At 37.7% G+C, this 21,016-nt stretch overlaps 1 protein-coding gene across 5 annotated transcripts in view; it reads right to left on the reverse strand.

The window, feature by feature from the left end:
* DYM (dymeclin) overlaps window positions 1-21,016 on the reverse strand; it is a 334,558-nt gene that overhangs the window by 179,660 nt on the left and 133,882 nt on the right. For all 5 annotated transcript variants that reach the window (XM_034642813.1, XM_034642810.1, XM_034642809.1 and 2 more), the window contains 4 exons: window positions 20,097-20,275; window positions 18,183-18,308; window positions 5,601-5,714; window positions 4,529-4,623 (listed from right to left, as the gene is read on the reverse strand). In XM_034642813.1, the coding sequence (XP_034498704.1) occupies window positions 4,529-4,623; window positions 5,601-5,714; window positions 18,183-18,308; window positions 20,097-20,275 (514 nt within the window). The remainder of the gene's footprint in view (window positions 1-4,528; window positions 4,624-5,600; window positions 5,715-18,182; window positions 18,309-20,096; window positions 20,276-21,016) is intronic.

Consider the following 21,016-nt stretch of genomic DNA (forward strand, 5'->3'; position numbering starts at 1 on the left):
GCAGCCTAATGATGCAGCACGGGTGAAGACGGTGGACATGCGAACCAAGGTGGGAGTAGGGGAGACAGAACACGGGGCATGAATGAAGGCGAGTTTCAATGGCAGCGTTAGAACTTTTCCAGGGTGTAACTGCATATAGCATTTAAAGGAAAGGGAGAGATGATGGCGAATTACTTGTAGGGTTCTGGCTTGGTAATTGAGGTGGCTGGGCTGAGGGCTATTACACTATTACCTAGGACAGGGAATTTAAAAGGAAGAGCAGGTTTGAAAATTAGTTGTTTTAAACTTAACAGTTTGAGGTTAAGTGTGGGATATCCAGGTAGTGAGGTTAGGAGAGTTAGTGTTCAGCCAGTCAACACTTACACAGAGCACACATGACGGGCCAGGAGCTTTACAAATATTAACTCACTTAACCTTCACCACATCCACTGAGAGAACAACTACTGTCCCCCATCTTACCATAGGGAAGCTGCTGCATAGAGAAGTTAAGTAACTTCTCCAAGGTTCCACAGTTGGTAAGTTTTGAGGTTGAGATCCCCAACTCAGAGTTTGTGCTCTTAACCACCAAACTGTACTGCCAGCCTCAGTAAAAAGGGAGAGCTCAGGACTGTGAGTGTGGATTTGGGTGCTTTTTTGTACATGAGCACATAGTAGGTGAAGTCATAGGCATATATGTGAACTCCTAGGGAAAATGAGCAAAGAGAGAAGAAAAAAACCGATGTAGCATGAAATACTGAAAGAAAGTTATGTATTAAGCCGGGGTAAAGGCAAAGGAGCCAGGCTGAGAGACAGGAGGGGCAGTAGGCAAAGTCTTAAGGGCAGGAAGTAAGTAACGATGTCTTTGTAACCCCAGACAATCCTTTACATATAATCTACTCTTTATAAATGTTTTTAATTACCTTAAGTATAATCCCAAATAATGATATCAGATATCCATACTTAACAATATTCAAAAAACTTTATAGTTGAATAAAACTAAAATCCTATATGCTGACGAGATTTTTCTAGAATACCAAGAGTTTATAGAAGATACCTAGTCATTGAATATGAAACAATAGCACAGACACCATATGAAATCATTCCTTACATTTACATCCAGCTAAGACGGCTTTCAGCTTTATTCACAACCTACTTCACAGCAATGTAACATGTTACTCTATTTTGCATTTTGTTGAAGATCACAGGAAATAGTGGCTCTTCTAGGTTTTACAACTGATGGATACAGAATTGTGTGGTCTTTTCCTAAAGCAGGATTTAGAAAATATGTATGGAACTGATTACTTCTCACTTGAATGAGTTACTGGAGCATCTGGTGAATCTTGGGTTGTACTGCTATAATAAATCTGTGTATCTAAACAGTTTTTGTTAGGCATTCCTTATCATACTTTACAATCCTCTACCGTAAATACATTTAGTAGAAAATGAGTTTCCAAAAGATTAAAAAAAAAAAGTTGGCCCCCATTTCCTGTTCAAAGCAAGTGTTTTCTGCAGGGATAAATCTTGATTTCCAGGTCCGAGCTCAAAGTGTTTTCCAAACTTAAGTGTGCATACAAATCATCTGGGGATCTTGTTAAGATGAAGACTCTGCTTCAGCAGGTCTAAAGCTGGGCTGACACTCACATTTCTAACAGGCGCTCTCTCCTCTCCTGGATGGTGAAGATGTCCCGGTCCACACGGGCTACTCAGATGCGGCCCCTGAACCAGAAGCACTGGCAGCACTTGGAAAATTGTCAGAACTGCCCGGCCCTCCGTGAGACAAACGAAGCATACTAACATCATCTGCTGAAACTGATGACGCGGGAAACTTACATTCCATTCTTTCTTTTAAAATCCATTTATTTACAGCTCATTCATATACAGTTTCTTTTTTGTTACTGAAGATCAGACGTTCTTTCTCTCAACTCCTTCCATTATTTTAAACTGTGCATCTAATAGTTAAGCACCTTCCACAAGGAGGCCCCAGTTGGTTCTTCCAGGCTTTTCTCCTCTAATCCCTACACAGGTCCACAACAAGCCCGCTGAATGGGACTGGTTATTTTCTAAATATAGTGCCCTTCATCACACTCCCTCCTGTTCTGTTTTGTGGCGGTTGGTGCTTTTCCTCATTAGGCCAATCTTGAGAGTCATCTGTCTCTACTCACTTTGCCTGATTTCTCAGGAAGATGTGATCTCCCCATTCTCTGAACCAACCACTCACCCTCACCCAAGGAGTTCTTCTCTCATTCTAATACTTACCGCATTTCTCTGTATACATGAATGTCCTTGTCTTAGCTCAGCTACTGAAGCAGAAGCTACCGGAGGGCAGGAATTTTTGCAAATAATTTGGAATATACCTTGCAGTGTGTAACACAGTTCCTCAATGGATACAATGCTAAATAAAACTCCATTAACATCAAGTAGAGCAGTATTCCTTATTGATGATAAACCTGATCTAAATATTCCTAAATCACAAATCTAAATTCTGTTTCTTATTTCTCCAAATATAACTGGTTTTCTGCTTTACTCATCATAGGTAGAAAATTGGGCACAGTGTTTTGCTTTTCAACTTTTTTTTTTTTTAAGATTTTTTTTTAAAGATTTTATTTTATTTATTTGACAGAGAGACAGCGAGCGAGAGAGGGAACACAGCAGGGAGAGTGGGAGAGGAAGAAGCAGGCTCCTAGCGGAGGAGCCTGACGTGGGGCTCGATCCCAGAACGCCGGGATCACGCCCTGAGCCGAAGGCAGACGCTTAACCACTGCGCCACCCAGGCGCCCCTGCTTTTCAACTCTTACACCAAGAAAATTTTTATTTAATCTTGCTTAACACATGTGATCAGAACATAAACTGTAAACCAGTTAATTTGCCAGTTTCATAGTGACCAGGCCAAATGTTGGTGTATCCGTTGAGGAAAATGAATCCTGAACTGAAACCTTCACCAAACCATTATGAAGCTCCACATACACACAAAAATAGACGGCAAAACAGCACAGTATCATTAAATTTCTCTCCTTAAATCTCTGAACTACAGCATAGTAACAAAAATTAATATTTAGAAACTAATGATTCTTCAGAACACCTGGAAGAATCTGAGGTATGAGGAGCTGCTATGTGGGCTTTAAGTCATCACATTACTGTTAGTACAAAGTTAGTCAAATGGACAATCACTCAAGTACAAACCCAAAAAGTAATCCAATATAGTATTAAGACCAGACCTAAATTAAACAGTGAGTCATTGGAAATATCCTCTGCTAAATTCTGAGGATAAATACAGAGACCAAGAACAAAAGTTAATGCTGAGCTACTGCTAAAGATGAGGCCAGGTCAATAAGCATCTCTAATCAATGGATGGAAAGTGAGATCTGAGTTTAAAAGTGACGTGGACTTGCGATCACCACCAATGACTGCAACAGAAGACCTAATCATCAGAACTGCATTGCCCCAAAAGCAAGACCCGAAAGAAACAATCTGACTTCAGTGACTTACGAAACAAATGTTCTCCTGGAGAGCCGCTATGACAATCTACCTAAAGACCAAAAAGTACCCATACAGGTTTTTAAAAACCCCCTACAAATGATAGTCATTCATCATTTGTTAATTAGGTTTCCTAACCTTAAAGAGTATATCTTTGGCAAAGGGTGGAGAACGGACAGGAAGGAGTTTCTGGTGATGTTGTGACAGGCAGAATAATGGTTACCCCCAAAATATCCACCTCCCAACGCCCCAACCTGTGGATGTGTTGCCCTACATGGCAAAAGGGACTCTGCGGCTGTGATTCAGCCACAGACCTTGAGATGGGGAGATGAGCCTGGGTTACCCGGAGACGGCCAAGGCAATCACAAGGATCCTCAAAGTGGAAGAGGGAACCAGATGAGGAGGTCAGAGTGATGAGATGTGAGGACTCAACGGCTTACTGCTGCTGGCTCTGACAGTGGAGGAAGGGGCCACGAGCCAAGGAAGGCTGCAGCTTCTAGCAGCTGGAAAAGGCAAGGAAAAGGTTCTCCTCTAGAGCCTCCGGAAAGGAATGCAGCCCTATGGCAACTGGATGGTAGCCTGTGTTGAACTTTTAATCTACAGACTGCATAATAAATTTGGGTTGTTTTAAGACACTAATTTGTAGTAATTTGTTACAACAGTAACAGGAAAGCAATATAACAGTAAACTGCGATTAAAAGAATTCTCTAAAACAAACACAGCTACCCTCTGTTACAAATGCAATGTGACACTCTGCCAAATGCTCTGCCGATATGTGAGGATTTAGTTTGCGTTACTAAGAAATACACTTGCTCCTAAGTAAGACGCTAACACAAAGCCTAAAATTAGATTTTATGAAAAGATGGAAAAGTAAATCCAATTAACTCTGATCAAGAAGTTGGGTTAGAAAACAAAGCACGAGAAGGTATTTTCAACTAAACAAGAAGGTGATAAATATTAAGCAGGAAAATCTGATATTCCTTGGGCGTAACACGATAAAGGGACCACCACAGTACCTGTTCCACTGGGGCAGCTAAAGGCAAAATGTGGCATTTCTCTTAAAGCTCCTATTTACCTGATGATCCTCTGGGCAGCATACTGATGGAGAGACCGGAACTGTGCCGACATGTTTGCTAGCGCGGCCAGACAGTTGGTGTGAAGGTACTTGTCCTGTAAGGAAACAGAAGGGTGAAAACAGACATCGAGTCTTCTCTACATCTGAAGCAAGGTCAACTGGAAGCAAATGTAAACTCGACTGTCACTGGTTTTTAGAAAGTTCAGGTCCACAATCCCTTTTCTCTAATTCTAGAATCCATAAAGCACCGAAAATTCCGTTTTTTCACCACACATGTGGAAGCAACATCTGATGCAAAAGATTATGGTGCTATTTGTGGTCTTCATTATCCCTATCCTGGTGGGTACTGAACTCTTTCACTGCAGAAACGTTACTGTTTGATTACGGCACACTGCTCCAGAGCCCCACAGTTACACAGACTGAAGCATACGAACCGTAATCACCTTTCTAAAATCAAAAAATTCTCCATTCTTAAATATGTATGACTTCTAGAGTTTCAGACAAAAGATAAAAAGTTGTGGACATGTATCCACGTTAGCCTCATTGAGGGAAATAATTGAAAACAGTGTAGTAAATTTGACCATTTCTCTGAGCTATGAACTCTGTATACTGCTTCTCTATAGAGCAGAACGGAAATTTGCTCCCAGATACTGCAAACACAATCCAGCTAAAATTTTCCTTTTACTCTTTAAAGTATTCTTTCTACTTTTCCATGTTGAATTCATATTTTCTTGTGCTCTTATCTTTATATCCTTTGCTGTTGTTGCTTTTAAAGGGCAAATCAGCTTTACTGGTCTAGCAAAGACAGACATCTTTTAACTAAATATGCCCCACTGTCCATTTTATTTCATGTAAAATATCTCTAATCCACACAATCTATTAAATACTAAGAAACAGACACCAGACACATTACTTTAGGAGGATGTATTTCAGCGACTATATGCACATCTGTTATATTTTTACCGTATTTCATGAAAATGTTAGTACCTTAAATATTGAGATGGCTTTAAACTACAGGGCTGATTGTACTATATGCATAAAGATAAAAAAAAAATAGCTATGGAATACTTACTCTCGTCCTCGTCATGTTGTACTGAATGGTTCTTATTACAACCAGTATCAGAAGACTCCCCAGTGAAATTTCAGTTAAAACCCGTTCTGAATACCAAGTAATATTTTTTAATATCTGTAATGGGGAAGAAAAGTTTAAGTAAATATGACTGCTGTAGGGAAAAAAGATTAGCCATGTCTACAATCTCTGATCAGCCATGGCTTTGCTCTGAAGGTGAGTTAAACAGTATCAAAGTGAATTGTGAGACTTTCAGTTCAAGATAGCAAAACAGTGCTGAGGTGTTCACTTCTCTTTCCTCCTTCCTTCTTAAATAGAGAAGAAAAGAGATCTGGAAAACAGGAGAATATCATTAGTACACAAAAAGGAGATATATTTGAAAGACAGATGGCACAAAGGCAAGACAGAAAAATAGGAAAAAGTGAAAATAGGAAAACTGAAGAGTCTCTTGAAAAGTACAGCTGTCCCAACAACCACAGAAAGCCTTCATACTTGTGTTCAGGAAAAACTAAGAACGCAAGTAAGCCAAGAGCCAGAAGATCTGCGCCATATTCTGCTCTGGCTACTGACAGCAGTAGCTCTGGTGCTCACCTCCACGTCGCAGTAAGCGAGAACTGTCTTCTAGCTTAAGCTGGTGCAGTTCCACAGTAGATATGTAACGTGGACATCAGAGACACAGAAAAACTGGACAGTGCAGATTTGTGATTTGAAAGATAAATTGAAAAGTTCTCTCAGACAACAGCAAAAAATAGGCAAAAAGACATAAGCATGAGAGAGAAGCAGAGACCTAAAGTCTACTTAATATAAGTTCCAGAAAGTACAGACTAGAAGGAAAACAGAAAAATTAGGAATAGGAGAAAGTTTTGTAGAAGAAAAACTTTCAACATTCTGAGGAGAAATAATGAAAAAAAGTAAAATTTATTCTGGTAAGACTTCTGAATTTACAGTATATAATAAAATCTTATTGGCCCCCAGATAGAAGGAAACAGGTTATCACCAAAAGACAGACAAGCAAACTAACATTAGATTTCTCATTCTCAACACTACACATCTGTGTAACAACAGAGCAATGTCCATATATTTCTGAGGAATGAATTATGACTCTAGAATTCTATACCTAGAGAAACTACCACACAAGTATACAAACAAATAAACATTTGGAAATATGCAAAGAGTCAACATGAATCTCTCGTGCACCATTTAGGGGGAAAAAACAAACCACCACACATGTAAGTACTTAGCTGCCCATCCTCTCCACTGTGACAATAGAAAATAACAGATCAAGGAGTTCAAGAGAAGGACAATAAGGACTATGAAACAAAACCCAAAAGCAACAACAAACTACAGTCATAATCCATAAAATCAGAAAGATAAAATTAAGTCTAAATAATATGGTTGTATCTCGGTTCTTCTTTAAAAAATCATTAAAATAGACATTTTTCTGGTAAATCTGCCCCCCAAAAAAGTCCAAATAAGATGAGGAATGAGAAAGGGGGTATGGAAACACACCAGAAGAATAAAAAAGTAAAGGGATACTGTGTCCAACTTCATACAAGTGCATATGAATGCCCCCATGATAGATTTTCACTCAATTCAACTCTCTGGCAAGAGTCCCATGTCACCTAGTATCCCCCTTGCAAGTAACCCAACCCTGACCTGTTCTGCAGTCTCCACTCAGAGGCTGGCATACTGCAAATGCCCACTACCTAGTAGCTGAATATTGTTTGTGAGGTAAAAAATGTAAACGTGTAAGCATTCCCCTGTATTCATGACTAAGGATGACCATCACCAAGTAGAAGAGATAACCTACGTGTAAAACAAATAATAGTTTAAAAAATTCAAAATAACAAGTTTTGCCAGTTGAACCTTTACAAAGAACAGTGAAGTGCTTGGTCCCTCTGACTTACTCTCTAAGGCACCAGTTCTCAAAATGTCGTCCTGGGACCCTCTAGGCGTCCCAGAGACACTTGAGGAGAATTCTCAAGGCCAAAACTATTTTCATGATAATTCCAAAATATTACTTTCCGCTCTCATTCTCTCATGAGTATATAGTTGAGTTTTTCAGGTGCTACATAACACGGCTGATAGTGTAACAATTTTAATACAGAAGCAGACATGAGAATCTATCAGTCTTCTGTTAAGGCAATTCGTTAAAGAGATTTGCAAAAACTGTAAATGCCATTCTTCTTGTTAAATTTTTCCTTGGTAAAACCAGTTATTTTTCATAAAAATATATTATCGATGCTAACATGTATTGGGTTTATTATAATAACTATTATTTCTAAACGACCTGATTAAATATTTTTTAAATATCTCTGTTTTAATTTCTAATATGGTAAATGTACAAAACTAAAACCCACAGAAAAAAGCTATTTGGTGTCCTCAATTATTTTTAAGCGTAAAGAACAAAAAGTTTTAGAACCAATGCTCTTAAGTCTCCAAGTAAATGCTAACACAGGATACTCATTAGGCAACTTTATTAGTGAGAGAAGTCTCTGTCTTTTTAAAGATCACACATTTGAGTATAGTTCAGTTTCTCCTCTCTCAGCTCCTTTATTTAGAAGTAAATCATCATAAGCCATCCTTATTTGAAACAGAGGTCATTAGTTCTTAACATCTGCTTGTGTGTGTCAATTATATACCTGGATGGAAGAAATGTTTTGAATAAAAGCAGTCTTATTCATTTAACATTCAACAAATATTTAAATGGTATCCACATAGTAAACTTACGTTACTATAAAAATTAGAAATCCAATTTAGTCTTCACATAAAACTTTCGTTTGTTCCTGGGAAAAATGTATCATTGCTTAGAAATTCTGGTTGTGTTTAAGAAAAATTATAAATAACTAGTTATAAAGCTCACACAGCTTCCCATGGGACATCAATGCATAATGGGCAACATACAGAAAATTTTCTTGGTAACTTAGCTGTAGCCATTGACCTATTTAGAACCTATTTAACTGGCTCCTATAAAAACAATTCCCCATTTCTTATATTCAATACTTAGACATACAGTTTAATAGTCATAGACTGGGGGCGCCTGGGTGGCACAGCGGTTAAGCTTCTGCCTTCGGCTCAGGGTGTGATCCCGGAGTTATGGGATCGAGCCCCACATCAGGCTCCTCTGCTATGAGCCTGCTTCTTCCTCTCCCACTCCCCCTGCTTGTGTTCCCTCTCTCTCTGGCTGTCTCTATCTCTGTCGAATAAATAAATAAAATCTTAAAAAAAAAATAGGCATAGACTGGTATCCTGATTGTACAATTTCATGGTCAACTAACTCAAATAATATGCAGAAGGAAACCCCTCAAGGATCTGAAAATGTCTTCCTTCTCAAAAAGGATATGAGAATAGCTCATACTAGGTCTTTTCCTGAGCTTCCCCCATATATAGATTTGGTTTTATTGAATATTATCTCTTCCAAATGTTTATATACGCTAGAGTACAGTACAGTACAGTAACAGACTGTGTAATATCAACTCTTTAAAAAATCAAGGATGTACAGAAAGGCAGAGAATAATTAACCTCCATACTCCCACAACTGACATCAACTGTTAATATTTCATTTTTTAAAGACATAAATCCCATTTTATTCCCCCAAAGAGGGGTACACTATCAACCACTATCTTGAATTTAGTATGTATCTTTCTAGTCCCTTTCAAGTGCTTTATATATACACACACTCCCTCCAAAACCCAGGATTCCTTTGTGTATTTGCTTGTTCACAAAAACAATATCGTGGTGTCTTGGGTTGAATAGTGTCCCCCAAAACTCATGTCATCCAAAACCTGTGAATGTGACCTTACTTGAAAACAGGGTCTTCATAAATATATGACCAAGAGGAGGTCATACTGGGTTAGGATGGACCCTAAATCCAATATGACTGGTGTCCCTAGAAGAGGAGGAGAAGACACACAGAAACATGCACCCACATGAGAGAAGGCCACGACACAACAGACACACAGAAGCTGCAAGCCAAGGACACCAAGGACTGGCCACCAGAAACTAAGAAGAGGCAAGACCTCTCCCCAGGTCTTTCAGAGAGAACATGGCCCCGCTGACACCTTGCTTCTGAACTTCTAATGACCAGAACTGTGACAATCAATTTCTGTTGTTTCTCGCCATCCAGTTTGCAGTAATTAGTTATGGCAGCCCCAGGAAATTAGTACACATAGGTATTTGTTTGCATCTTATTTTTTTCACTCAATAAGTTCTTGTAACCCCGCCCCACATGTTGATGCATATAAGAAAATTAATATTTGTCACATATGCCAAATTCTGATAGTACTAATCATTTCTTAAAATGAATACTTCTATGGTAATTAATAAATAGCTGTTGCCCCAAGCCACTCCCCCAGGACCTCCTGGGGGGTCAGCAATTAAGGTACAGCAGACAATGAAGGACCACGGTTGATCCCATCCTTACTAGCTGATTTCGGTACCATACTAGTTAAATATCTGAATATCAACTCTACTTCATTCTATCTAAGCACTGAATAGTACTGTACTAATAGGCCACATTTTCTTGGGTCCACTCTTCCATTAATGGAAATTGTTTTTATTAGGGGAAAAACTGGAAATAACCCCAATGTTACAACATAGATCCTTACCCTTACTATCCAAAATCTCACTATAGGATACTCACAAACCATGGACTCCTTACTCTCCATATTTTCATACTCTGAACATTAATTACTAAAGTCAGTCAGGAATCATATAAATTTTAAAAAGAAAAATAATCTGTAAAACAGATTTTAAGCTACCCAGTTTTCAGTACTTAATGACTTTATAAGTGAACCTCCAAGAGTTTTGCAAAGAAGCAAAACTGACCAGCAAACATTTTTAAACGATGTTCACCCTGATGATCTGATTAGTTTTTTTTTTTTAATAAATGTAGTGGGTCACTATTAACTAAAAAGCATAGAGGAGCAGTGTTCACCACAGTAGCATGAGTCATAAGCAGGTATTTAACTTAAAATTAAATTTTAACAAAATTAAAAATTCCATTCCTCAGTCACACCAGCCACTTTACAAGTGCTACCACCTCAGGGAGAGCACAGTCAGAGGTTTCTGTCATCACAGACATTTCAGAGAAGTTAAATAGCCTGGCATAAAGAACACCACTGTATCCATCACTGTTTTTTCAAATGTTACTATTTTGCTTCTGATGTCCTGAAGCCCCCTAGCCACTCCTCGCTGATCCTATTCTCTAACCTCTGGCAGCCTGAATTCGATACTTCATTACCATGCAGATTTTTGAGATTTATTATTATCAATACACGCAGCTCTATTTCATTCATTCTAGCTGCTGTACAGTATTTCATTTATGTTATCAGCTGTTTGCAATTTCTGAACACTACAAACAATGCTACAATGATAATCAAATGAGCTCTTAATGAATCTCTGGAAAAGGTTTTCTTAGGACATAACCAGGAAATGGAATTGCTGGGAGGCAGAGTATTTACTTGTGCAGGTTATTTGAGGAATGTAAAACGCCACATTCCTTTCAAAAGCGGTTCTGCTCATTTATATACTATATGAGAGTTCTCTTTCTCTAGATCCTTACCAATTCTTTTTTTTTTTTTTAAGATTTTATTTATTTATTTGACAGAGATAGAGACAGCCAGAGAGAGAGGGAACACAAGGCAGGGGGAGTGGGAGAGGAAGAAGCAGGCTCATAGCAGAGGAGCCTGATGTGGGTCGATCCCATAACGCCAGGATCACGCCCTGAGCCGAAGGCAGACGCTTAACTGCTGTGCCACCCAGGCGCCCCAAGATCCTTACCAATTCTTAACGGAGCTTGTCATTTCTGCCAAACTGATAAGTACAAAATATTTCAGTTATTTTAATTAGCATGATCCTGACAAATCATCAGGGTGAACATCGTTTAAAAATGTTTGCTGGTCATTCAGGTTTCACATTCTGTTTTTTCTATTACTTTGCCCATTTTTCTATTGAATACTTTGGTTTTTCTAACTAGTTATGCTAATCCATCTTCCTGTCTATGGCTTGTTTTCACCTTTATAAACCATGAAAGTTTTTCATTTTAATGCAAATTTATTAATGTTTTTACTCATGGTTGATACATTTTAAGTTATGCTTAAGAAATCACTATCCTGAGTTCATAAAAATATTATCATTTAATTTCTCCTTAGAGATTTGAAAGTTCAGCTTTTCACATCTAGGCCTTATTAACACAAGTGGAATTTGTCTTTGTATGTGAGGCAAAATAATCTAATTTTACTTTTCCTATTAGATAAGTCAAGCTCTCAATCTCAGCACAATTTACCGATTACTTCTGTCATACAGTTGTGCTGTCATACGTGAGTGTGTAATTTCTGGACTCTCCAAATTTAATTAGTAATGTTTTGTAACTAGTCTTATCTGGTAGGATAACTCCACGCTGTTTTCCTTCAAAAACTTTCTAGGTAAAATGTTCTTCTATATGATTTCAGGGATTGAAGTTGACACTTGAGGAATGCAGAAGTTAGGGGTGTCCAGCCCCTTGCACAGTCAAAAATCCATCCAAAAGTCAAACTTTTGACTCCTGAAAATGTACTTAGTGATAAGCCTACTAGGGAAGAGAAGATACATTTATAGTACTGTATTTATTGAAAACATCCATGTTATCAGTACACCCACACAGTTCAAACCTATGTTGCTCAAAGGTCAATTGCAGTTGATCAAGTCTCACAAATATCTTGAGATTTCGATCAGAATTGCATTCAACATAATGATTAATGAAAGCAAATTAACAACTCTATCACTGAGTCTTCCTATCCATGAACATGGTATCTCTCTCCATTTATTAAGTCATATTTAATATCTTTTATTTAGATGCTGCACTTTCTCCATTACATTGATTCCCAAGTTCACTGCAGTTTTATTGCCATCATAAATGTATCTCTATATCACATTTTTGAAGATTTATTTATTTTTTGAGAAGGGGGGGCAGAGAGGGAGAGAATCTCAAGCAGACACCCTGCTGAGTATGGAGCAGACGCAGGACTCAATCTCATGACCCTGAGATCACAACCTGAGCTGAAATCAAGAGTTGAACACTTAACTGACTGAACCACCCAGGTGCCTCTCTAGATCACTTTTTTAAAGTGCTCTGTTACTGGTGTGTAGAAATTGTATTTGTTTTGTATATGGATCTTGGATTCAGAAGATTCGCTCAACTCTCCTAACATTTCTAATATTAGAGTACATTGAATTTCCTATGTAGTCACTCACAACATCTGTAAATACAGACATTTAGATTTCCTCTCTGTTCAAGTTTAATTGACCTGCTTAGAGTTCTGATACAATGCTATAGAGGAGTGGTAATACACAGCATCCCTTTTGTTCTGACTTTCAAGAAAATATTTCTAAAATTCTCCAATAGAGTATAATGCTTTTAATGGTAGGTTTTTGTAGATACACTCTGTTAAGACAAGGAATTTCTTTTCTACCCTTATTTTGTTGAGAATTTTGTTTTGTTTATCATGAACTGGTGTCGAATTTTATCAAATCCTTTTTATGTATCTGCTGAGATGATTGTTTTCTCTCTTAAATTAATAAGTTACATTAAGAGATTTTCTAATATTAAACTATCTTTGCATTCCTGGAATATTGTTATTGACATAGATATATTCTTTTTGCTACCTTGCTTTATTCCATTTTACAATATTAGATTTATAAGCCTTATAATTACATTTGTGCCACTTACTAAATTTTTGTCTCTCCACTCAAGATCCACCTGTAATTTTCTTTTATCAAATTTTGGTAAATTTGGCATCAAGATTATGCTGGCCTTATAAAATGAGTTGGAAAGAGTTTCCTTTTTTCTACTCTCCAGATGAGATTGTATACAACTGGCGTTATTTCTTCCTTCAGTTTTCAGAAGAATTCATAGGTAAAAATCAGCTAGCCAACAATTTTCCATTTACGATGATTTTACATTACAAAGTCAGTTCCTTTAACAGAAACAGGATTATTTTGATTTTTTTTTTCTTTTGCGAGCTTTGGTTAAGTATTCTTCTGGGAGTAAAGGAAATTTGTCCATTTCACTCAGCAGTTAAATTTTATAGCATAAAATTACTCATAGTATCCTCTGAACATTTTTTAATATCTGTAGCATCTGTCCTGATCTCCTATACATTCTCAGTAATAGACATTTGTAACTCTTTCTCTTCTTGATCATCTTTCTGGGGGTTTGTCAATCTTATGAATTTTCATATATTTTGGTTATAGTAAAACAGTAGAAAGATTTAAAATCTAAGTTTCTACCTAAAAAACAAATCTCAAAAAAAAAAAAGAGCAAGTTAAAACTTCAAGTAAGCAGAAGAAAGGAAATAAAAAGTAGAAATTAACGAAATACAAGAAGACAGAAAAAAGTCAATGGAATCCAGAATTGGTCCTTTGAAGAGTGCCTGGGTGGCTCAGTTGGTTAAGCGTCTGACTCTTGGTTTTGGCTCAGGTCATGCATGATCTCAGGGTCCTGAGATCAAGCCCTGCCTCAGGCTCCGCGCTCAGCAGGGAGTCTGTTTGTCTCCTTCTCTCTCTCTCTGCCTCTCCTCCCATATGTGTGTTCACTCTCTCTCTAAAATAAATCTTAAAAAAAAAAAAAAAGTTGGTCCTTTCAAAAGAGGAAGGGAGGGAGGGAGGACAGACCTCTAGCCAGACAGAGGTAGAATAAGACAGAAATGATACATATTCCAACATTAAGAAATAAGAGCAATAACATCTCTATAGCTAGTGCAGATATAAAAAGGTAAGGGGGAAAAAACAGTAATAAGAAAAAAATTAATAAAAAAAATTATGGACAACTTTACAGGAATAAATTCAATGCCTCAGAAGAAATGTACCAATTCCTTGAAAGACACAAACTATCAAAGCTCAAAACTTAACCAAATATACATAAAAAGAATATATCATGGCCAAGTGCAGTGTATCCCACGAATGTAAGGTATATTCAATATTCAAACCTAATCAGTATAAAGCACTACAGTAACAGACTGGGGAAAAATCCATCTGATTCAGAATATATAAAGAAGCTTTACAACTCAGTAATAAAACAAAAACACAATTTTTAAAAAAGGAAGTATGGCTATACAAAGTCAACACAGGGACATCCCTGTGGTGATGGAAATGTCTTGTATCGTGACTATGTCAAAGCCAATGTCTTGATTGTGATATTGTATTACTGTTCTGCAATTATGTTGTCACTAAGGGAAACTAGGTAAAGGGTACATGAATTCTGTTTTTCTTAAAACTACAATTAACTTGGGGCGCCTGGGTGGTTCAGTTGGTTAATCGTCTGCCTTTGGTTCAGGTCATGATCCCAGGCTCCTGGGATGGAGTCCTGCATTGGGCTCCCTGATCAGCAGGGAGTCTGCTTCTCCCTTTGTCCCTATCCACACCACTTGAGTGCACTTTCTCTCAAATAAATAAAATCTTAAAAAAAAAAAAAACTACAATTAATTTTTTAAAGTATAATTTTTTTAAATGGGGAAAATTTGGAAAGATACTTCACAAAAAAGGATATATAAGCACATGAAAAGTACGTGATAAAATGCTCATCATCATTGGGTACGAGGAAATGCAACTTCAAGTCAAAATGAGATACCAGAATCTATTTCATGTATAATTAGAATCAAAGCTAATGATTCCATGTAGAAAATTTTGGTAGAAACATTTACTTACTCATTTTTACTACTACATATGGAAAGGAAAAGAATAAAAATAAACAAAGGTCAACAAGAAAGTCAAATTCTACAGGGGAAAAATAAAATGTTGAAATACCTGAATTTGAAATGTCATCTGGAATATCCTGAAATCTTTATGGAACTGAGTCTGAATATGAACGAACCTAATGCCTTCCCTATCTTACCAACCTTATCTTGGCAGTCAGTAAAGTTTAATTTTAATGCAAACTCCTATGCTGACTTTAATTACCAAGTATAATAAGGATACAAAAAAAGTATAGAAAACAATATAATAAAAAGTGTATCCATCCTTGATTTTTGTCAAATCTTAACATATTTCGTCATATTTGCTTCAAAGTTCTTTTTGGTGACTTCTTGTTTTATTTTGTTTTCCATGCTGTTGAAGCAAATACAGCATCTACAGACATAGGGGAAGCCCCGCTGTGCACCCTTCCCCATTTTCATTCTCCCTTCCTATTCTCCAGATGTAGCCAGCACTCTGTTTGACTCTGCATGCTCTAAATATTTTCAATATTATCAACAGTGCTGTTAGATGACCACCAATAAACATGTACTCTCTATGTAAAAGTGCATATACAACCTTGGAGTGGAACTGCGAACTTGGAGTTAGACACAACTTCAGTTTTATTACTGTCTCTTCAAGCTAAACACACACCTGCCCTTGACCCAGCAATCCCACCCTAGGCATACACTCAAGAGAATGAGTGCAGACGTCCACCGACGTACAGACGCAAAACTGGGCACAGCAGCCTTATCAAAAATAGTCCCAAACTGTGGGGGAGAAAAGCAAGTATCTACCACCAAGAGAATGGATAAATATACTGTGGCATATTCATACAATGGAACAGCACCTAGCAATACAAAAGAACCAACCAATGATGCAATAACACCGGCAAATTCAGCAACACTCTAAAGAGTGAAAGTCAGAATAGTGGTTCACTGATTGGTTGTGGGGCACTGGACAGGGAAAGGCATTTCTGTTATGTTAGAAGTGTTCAGTAACTTGATCTGGGTGGTAACAACACAGGTATACACATAGATAAGAACTCCTAAGTTGTACCTTCAGAAGTTGTGCACATTTTATACTTCAATTTAAATATTTTTAAAAATTATATTGGTTTTTGTTTCTTATTAAAGATAAATGCTATAAAAAATGAGAAAATCAGTACAAATATTTTCTCTGTTACTTTACTAAACACAAGAAGCAAGAAATTTGTATGTTTTATCCTCTTTCTCCAGTGTCAAGATTCCTTAAATCTTAGTTGAAATCATGGTCACACCATATAAGAGACAAAAAAAGTTTTACCGGCATATCATCAGAGAAGAGTAAACATGTCACAAAAACCATACTGAAGACAAGAGGGAAAAAAGTGTTTGTATCCTTTTAAAGAGTGAAAACCCTAGCCCCTTCTTCTGCTAGACCCCCACAGCATGAAGACTGGAAGAGCCCCCTCTGGAAACTGATCTGTCTGGGGGTTTGTCAATCTTATGAATTTTCTGATAAGCCCAAAAGAAAAGGCCTACAGAGCGCAGCGTGCCCAGAGAAACAGACCACGTAGAGCAGGTTAAATCAAGTAAGTCCTGCCCACACACAGAACTTACAATCAAATTTTAGTGCCTTACTTCTAAATATAAACAAACATTGATCACCAAACATTTGAGTTACGCCTCCAACATGGCCGAAGACAAAAGCCAAAGAAGAAAATGAAACTAAGAAGATGTGCGATGTATTTAAATGTATTTAGAGGGAATTCTCAGTTCTGTTGAAGGATGGGAGCTGAATTAGTGATTGGTACATGAATAAAAACTGGGCAATCGTGTGCTACAGAAAAACTAAAACATGAACCAGAAAGAAAATGCAACCATCATACATTACATAGCTGAGCTAAGAATACTAGTTAATCATAATCGCGAGAAAGCAGTGTTCCCAAGCTGAAAATGATAATAAAATGGAAGGAGGGGAAAAAGTCTATGTGCGGAAAGCCAGGGAACTCACAGGGAACAGACATGATGCGCAGAAAGGAGAGCTAATTATGACTTATTTTCCATTTTAGGAGGAGAACAATTATTATCTAAATCTAGAAAATCAAGAAATAACAAGATAAGCATGTTATTTAGAAACATGGACAGAGTTAAAAGCATTGGTCTTTGGGGAGCAGGAATCAGGTGCAGGGGAGACATAGGACGTATTGTGTTGCATTAAAATCTAGTACTTCTACATACGTTTTAAAACTACGTACATGTGTTGGGGCGCCTGGCTGGCTCAGTCAGCGGAGCATGTGACTCTTGATGTCAGGATTGTGAGTTCAAGCCCCACACTGGGTATAGAGATTACTTAAAAATAAAATCCTTAAAAAAAAAAAACACACCAAAAACAAACCTATACACATGTGTTACTCTGACACAAAGAAAATCCAAAGAGGAAGATAAAAATCAGGTTGGAGCTGGAACTCACCCATAAGACTAAAATTGAAAGAGTTAAATTATGTTTTCAAAAACAAAACAATTTCTCACGTTTTTTCTCTTTACTCCCTATTCTTTCACTTACTCTGTATACAAGAGGCAAACCTGTTTGACAATTTCTGCCACAACTAAAAAAGGGAAACGAAACAGAGAGGAAAAATGAACTCAGTGGCAGCAAAACTCAATTACTGAAGAAACCATTTTGACGGAGTTTTTAACAATGGCTAATAGTCATTCAGAAAAAAAGCACTTCATAAATCTGCAGACAGACACACCTTTTCTAAGTCAGGTTCTTGTGGCAACATCTACAAGAAGGAAAAGGAGGAGGAAATGCTAAGGCTGTAGGAGTATATCCTGCGGAGGGACCTGCCTATTCTGTAACTCTGAAACTCTAAGCAAAGTAATGGTAACTTACCACTTCGTGAATGGATCTATTAAAGCCATCGTCTTCTGTAAGGATCAATAATATTATAAGGGCCATATACACGTGGTGTGAATTTCTTTCTTCGACATGATACAGAATCTCAAGAATTGGTAAAACCTATCAAATAGAAATTTTAATTTACTATTTTAATTACTTTATTATAAGACCAATGTTTTCACCCTTCATGCTTTTATTATGCACTCTGTTTTAATTTCACAGTTGTAGACTTCTTTAAAGGGAAAAGAAAACCACACAAACCAGCTTATGCCTGAAAGTATTTTCTCCATGTACAGCTCAGATACCAGTAGAGAAAACAACCACCCTGTATGACAGTCTGCCACCACGTAAAGAGTGGGTCTGCAGAGACCACTTAGGCCAACATGTGACACTGAGTAGAAGCAGGTTTGCCTCTGGCCTAGCAGGAGCTTATACACAATGAGGTATTCTTACAAACACTACTACTGTATCAAACATCACATTAATAGGAAAGATTGTAGAATAAAATTATTAAAATTAGATCAGCACAGTAAATTTCCTACCAATAACACATTTTCTAATCATAGTCTCAATATTATAGAATAAAGGCAAAAAGACAGATAAGGACATCAGTTGAGACATCATCGAAATAATCTAAATAAGAAATTAAAAACAACCCTCCACCCCCACTCCAAAAAAAACCCCAAAACAAAACCTTTTAAGTTTTTACTGGTGTATGTCATCACATACAGATGACTGTTCCCCGCGTATTCTTACGTACCAACATCCTTACCATGGAACTTTCTAGAACAGGTGGTGTCATGGGCTTTCTGCTTACTGCCATCATTTCCCTTGGGATACATCATGCTCAGAATTGTCTCTGCTTATTCTCACTCACCCATCAGTAAGCAAGCCATCTCCAAGTTTTTACTCACACGAGCAGTATGCTGTTACATCCAATTTTACTATTTTAAAGAAACCAATGTTTTCCACATATAGCTGGTGTGCAGACAGGTCCATTCATCATGTTTTTTGTCCTTAGTGTCACTTTGCCATAGAACATACACTTCAAATGAATTCTAATATTCCATGTTAACTAAATATTTTATCTTTAACACTGAAAAAATGGCCACCAAATCCCTGGTGAATCCTGCTGTCAACCTGTAAAAACTGGTACAGAAGGAACCTTCCTATTGCCACCAGCAAGCTACTGGCTATTTCAGGGATGATCACAATTCTACTAATGTATAAATAGCCCACAGCTATCTTTATAGTAGGTATTTCAATTCTAATATTAACACCTTGGTGAGGTAAGGTTCCTTTTCCACTCACAGAAACATTTTTGTTTACACATTAGTTACAAATGGAAATCCGGACAGTCTTTCACTCACATAATAAAGGATAGTGTGCATGTAAGTTGCTGTCTGGCACAGGTACCCTAAAATAACTAACACTCTCAGAATGGAGTTCAGGCAGACCTCAAGTCTAAGCCTGCCGAAGAGATGGGACACGTGGGAAACTGAGCTTAGCCATGTTCATCAGGAACTTGCTGCAACTGGGACTAGCCACAGGAACTTGTGGGTGGACACTTAGCATCTGGAAAGAACCACGAGGGTATAAGTATCTTGAGAACGGCAGGCAGCGTTTCTTGAAGGACTTGACCAGGCTGGATCCCGGGCAGGTTAAGGCCTGAAGGACAGGGAAGCTGGTGGGGCTGCTGTGCTCTCCCGCTCTGTGACAACGTCGTCATGTGCACTGTCTCCTACACTGTGAACCTCACACCCCTGTCTGTGCCTGCTGGCAGCTCCCTGTCAATCTTTCAACCATCACCTTTGCAACCAGGCAAACATACTTACCCTCCTGGGAAAAGAAACTGCTCTTCAAAAGATTAAACAATAAAAAGTGTGAAATGTGTAGTATGATACTTACAAGATTTTCCATATCTGTGCGAGCCAACATGTATGTTCTAACATTACTATTCTGATGGAGCAACGTGTACAAGAGCAGAGTTGCTTGGTCAGATGTCTGCTGCTCACACAGAGCTGTGTACAAACTGTTGAAGTTAATCTGGAAAGCGTGTGGAATTGATGAGGGAAAAGGACTGCTATCTGGAACACAGAAACCATAAAATTTTTAAAATATTATGTATTTTCTGGACCGTGACTCATGTAAATAATAAAAGCGCTGTTAAGGTGTACCATTCAATTCCCATTAACTTTGTATGTCACTACATTTCAGGTTCAAAATTTTACTTTGTATTTTAAATTTTACTTAAAGAACTAAACTAATGTAAAGCATGGTGACTAGAGTTGATAACACTACTGTATAACTGAATTTGCTGAGAGAATAGCACTGAAACGTTCTCGCCAAAGTAAAAAAAAACAAAAAACAAAAAAACCTGGAACAGTTTATTTCTCTGTACTACCTCAACCAAGGTTTTCCAACGATTGCATGTGCAAATACCACTTAAGAGAGTGACTTTTTATCTTTAAAAAGCCAAATATTAAAAAAAAAACAACTAAACTAAGTCACATACTTTATTAAGATTTTTGCATTAATATAGCTGAATTAAACTGGCTATAAGAACACAGGAGCTTAAATAAACAGAGCTAGATGGGGCGCCTGGGTGGCACAGCGGTTAAGCGTCTGCCTTCGGCTCAGGGCATGATCCCGGCGTTATGGGATCGAGCCCCCACATCAGGCTCTTCCTCTATGAGCCTGCTTCTTCCTCTCCCACTCCCCCTGCTTGTGTTCCCTCTCTCGCTGGCTGTCTCTATCTCTGTCCAATAAAGAAATTTAAAAAAATCTTTAAAAAAAAAAAATAAATAAATAAACAGAGCTAGAGGCCC

The sequence above is a fragment of the Ailuropoda melanoleuca genome, chromosome 14 (assembly GCF_002007445.2).
Source record: "Ailuropoda melanoleuca isolate Jingjing chromosome 14, ASM200744v2, whole genome shotgun sequence".
Lineage (NCBI taxonomy): Eukaryota > Metazoa > Chordata > Mammalia > Carnivora > Ursidae > Ailuropoda > Ailuropoda melanoleuca.